The 3,422-nt window shown below is 35.9% G+C and overlaps 1 protein-coding gene across 1 annotated transcript; it reads left to right on the forward strand.

Moving 5' to 3' along the window:
- The first annotated feature begins 360 nt into the window (after nt 1-360).
- On the forward strand, nt 361-3,205 carry LOC108197459 (suppressor of disruption of TFIIS). Its single transcript, XM_017365089.2, has 9 exons — nt 361-500; nt 1,239-1,306; nt 1,434-1,499; nt 1,588-1,685; nt 1,795-1,832; nt 1,927-2,014; nt 2,115-2,441; nt 2,538-2,603; nt 2,823-3,205. Exons 2-9 carry the CDS (start codon nt 1,246-1,248, stop codon nt 2,976-2,978), a joined length of 900 nt encoding a protein of 299 aa, XP_017220578.1. The 5' UTR covers nt 361-500; nt 1,239-1,245; the 3' UTR covers nt 2,979-3,205.
- The last annotated feature ends 217 nt before the right edge of the window (nt 3,206-3,422 follow it).

The raw sequence follows: 3,422 nt of genomic DNA on the forward strand, positions 1-3,422 counted from the left end.
CTCTTGACCCGTTTGTGTAAGTAAACAAAAACACGTATAAGAAGTTTGTGAAATTGAAGTCGAACAATTGAGTTCAAACTCAACTTCTCAATACAAAATCAAAGAAGTATTAGTTATTCCAAATTCAAGAGCAAATCCTCCATTTGGTTTGATTCGGTAAAAATATTAAATATAAAAATAAATTTATTCTCAGTACATGAAATCCGTTTTGCAACCTCGAGAGTCGATCGAAATCAAGATGCTCACAAGAGCATGGAAACTTCCCGAGCGAAAATCTTACGTATCTCAATTTGTGACTCATTATTTTTACATGTCAATATGTCATAAATTCCATTTCTATTTTATTTTTAAATAATAACAAGACAAAATAGTTCAGCTATATAAACCCAGCTCTCTGTATCATTTTCCTCCCCCGCTTCCTCTGCTTCTGTCTCTCTAAACACACAGCCAGTTGCTCCTCATTCCTCCGTTAGCATTTCGTCGTTTCGAATTTAATTTCGGTGAGTTTTGTTCTTTAAATCTTGCTTCATTTTGATCTTAACTTCTGTTCTGCAGTTTAATTTAGTTTGTTTATGTCCATATGATCATGTACTTATCGTCCATGCTCTACTTTCGAGTTAGAAAAAAATGTAACTTCTTTTTAAGGTCACGTACAATATATGATCGTCCAGACTCTACTTTCGAGGTGGACATACTAGAATGTTAGACGCCCCATCTCTTTTCCGAGTCAAAATAATGTTGAAATTATCTTAAACATATTTTCTGTGGTACAGATTGTTTTGGTGGATGTGAGTGGTCTTGTTCATTGTAATGTCCAGGAACATTGAAGCTCAATTAGCCACACATCATCGAGTAGTTGAGATTATTTGTAAAAGTGTCAAACTAAAAAGACATCCTCATTATGTTAAGTAAGAACTTGTGACGGAAATAAGGGGGTCAGCATAGGCTAAAGTCCCGACTGATCTTAAAAAATTAGTGGAGAATTTATTTTATAACTTATGAGTTTTAGTTAAAAATCAGTATAAAACTTGATTTTGAGTCCTAGTCTACAAAATTTAGCCTTCTATTTTTTTTTTTTGGAATCCTGGTTCCGTTACTGGACTCAGAATCAAGTAAATTCTGTTATTGTCTGCACTTGAACAAGCGGTGAATAGTACTAAGCTGAATGTTTACATTTATTTTACCTGTATTAAGCTATTTCTTTCTGCATTGCTTATGTTCTGTGTTGTATACTGAAGAATCAAGATGGAATTCGAGAACAGATACATGCAAGTTGAAAGACCAAAATATGACTGCCTTCTCTTTGGTAAGTATTTTCCAGAGTATGCTTTAAAACTGAGGCAAATATTAGGCACTCGATTTACCTCGTGTTGGGTCTAGTAGGGTTGTCCACATCCGGGGTTTTCTAACAATGATCATAAACTTCCTTTCAGATTTGGATGATACCCTCTATCCATACAGCTCTGGTTTGGCAACTGCCTGTGGCAACAATATTAAAGGTACTGGAAATTTTGTAGTCGGTATTAGTGTCGTTTATTTTGTTCAATGGAATATGAATTCTGATATTGCCTTGGCTAAAATTTCCAGATTACATGGTTGAAAAGCTTGGTATTGATAGGAGCAAAATCGCGGAACTGGGGAACTTGCTGTATAAGAATTATGGCACAACTATGGCCGGTCTTAGGGTATGATCTCAGACATAAATCTTTTTAGTTCTTTTACAGATTATTGAAATTTTGAATTTATTTATATGTTTTCTTTCCTAATAACAAGTCTTCTGATTTTTCAATACAGGCGATAGGCTATGAGTTTGATTACGATGATTACCACAGGTGAGAATGTAGTCTTGTTATTCTTATCATCAGAAGCCGCGGCTCATATTATATTTTTTTACTCTGTCTTAATCTTTTCTATGGAATTTTTCAGCTTTGTTCATGGAAGATTACCATACGAAAATCTTAAGCCTGATCCTGTTTTGAGAAGCCTTTTGCTAAGTCTTCCTATCCGTAAAGTTGTAAGTGTCACAAGCCGACTAAAATTATAAAATCTGAACCTTATTGATGTTGAGATGGTATATGGTTTACTGATTCTGTTCTGACATTTTGATGTTTCAGATCTTCACAAATGCTGACAAGGTTCATGCTGTGAAAGCACTCAGCAGATTGGGTTTGGAAGATTGTTTCGAAGGGATCATTTGCTTTGAAACATTAAACCCGATTTACAAGAGCGCAGCATCTGATGATGAGGATGACATTCAGTTCACCGGTTCAAAATCATCTTCCATGACTACCAGCAAAAATGAAATTTTCGACATTGTCAAATATTTCTCCCAGGCTAATGCTTCCACTTCAGCATTGCCAAAGACACCGATCGTATGCAAACCATCTGAGCATGCGATTGAGAAAGCGCTCAAGATTGGCAACATTAATCCTCAAAGAACTGTAAGATTCATATTCTTTCAACATCACTATTTTTAAATTTTTAGATATATATCAGATGGTATTCTAATGTTCTGGTATTGTTGATTACCATATCAGCTGTTTTTTGAAGATAGCATTCGGAACATACAGGCTGGAAAGCGTGTTGGCCTAGATACTGTGCTGGTAAGACCCAAGTGATAACTGATTTGGTCATTCTATTTAATAATAGGGTTAATTATCAAGTACGTCATTTACTGCGTTCAAATGTATCAAGTGAGTCACTGATTACAAAACTGATTCTTGATACATTAAGACGCAGTAAGTGACTAACCCTTTAATAATATCTCAGTTGGCGTGGTAAAGTCTAATATGTCGGCAACAACTCTTAAATGGTGACTATAGGTAGGGAATTCTCAGAGAACTAAAGGAGCAGATTATGCATTGGAGAGTATCCACAACATCAGAGAAGCATTACCAGAGCTTTGGACCGCGAGGGCAGTGACATCCGATGCCAGCAACTACAACAAGCTTGCTGTGGAAACATCTGTGACTGCTTAGGGTAGGTGTATTATTGAGTTGGTACACGTGTCATTGTCGGAAATAATGAAATCAAGCTATTGTCAATGATAAGGGATGGGAGGGATCTTGTAAAGTAGTCTTTAATCAAGTCATGTAAATGTTTTGTTGTTGTATGAAGTAATTTTGTTGTGTCATTTGTTATTAATAAACTGTTGGCGCCAACAGCAGTAGCATTCAGTTCAAGAATACAGCAATTCTTCTGACTAGTAGTCTAGTACTCTACAAGTTTTTCGAAGAATTAAAGAATAGGTAACTAAGCAATAGTCACCATTCAAAGAATACATCTTCTTGTTATAAAACAAATTGTAATTAATTAAGATTTCTGCTGGTGATTGCTTCTCGACGCCCTGTCTCCTCAACTCGTTCTGCTACCCTGACAATGGTGACTATTGCTCCGAGGCAATAGTCACCATTCGACGAACA

Source organism: Daucus carota, chromosome 8 (genome assembly GCF_001625215.2).
Source record: "Daucus carota subsp. sativus chromosome 8, DH1 v3.0, whole genome shotgun sequence".
In the NCBI taxonomy this organism is placed as follows: domain Eukaryota; kingdom Viridiplantae; phylum Streptophyta; class Magnoliopsida; order Apiales; family Apiaceae; genus Daucus; species Daucus carota.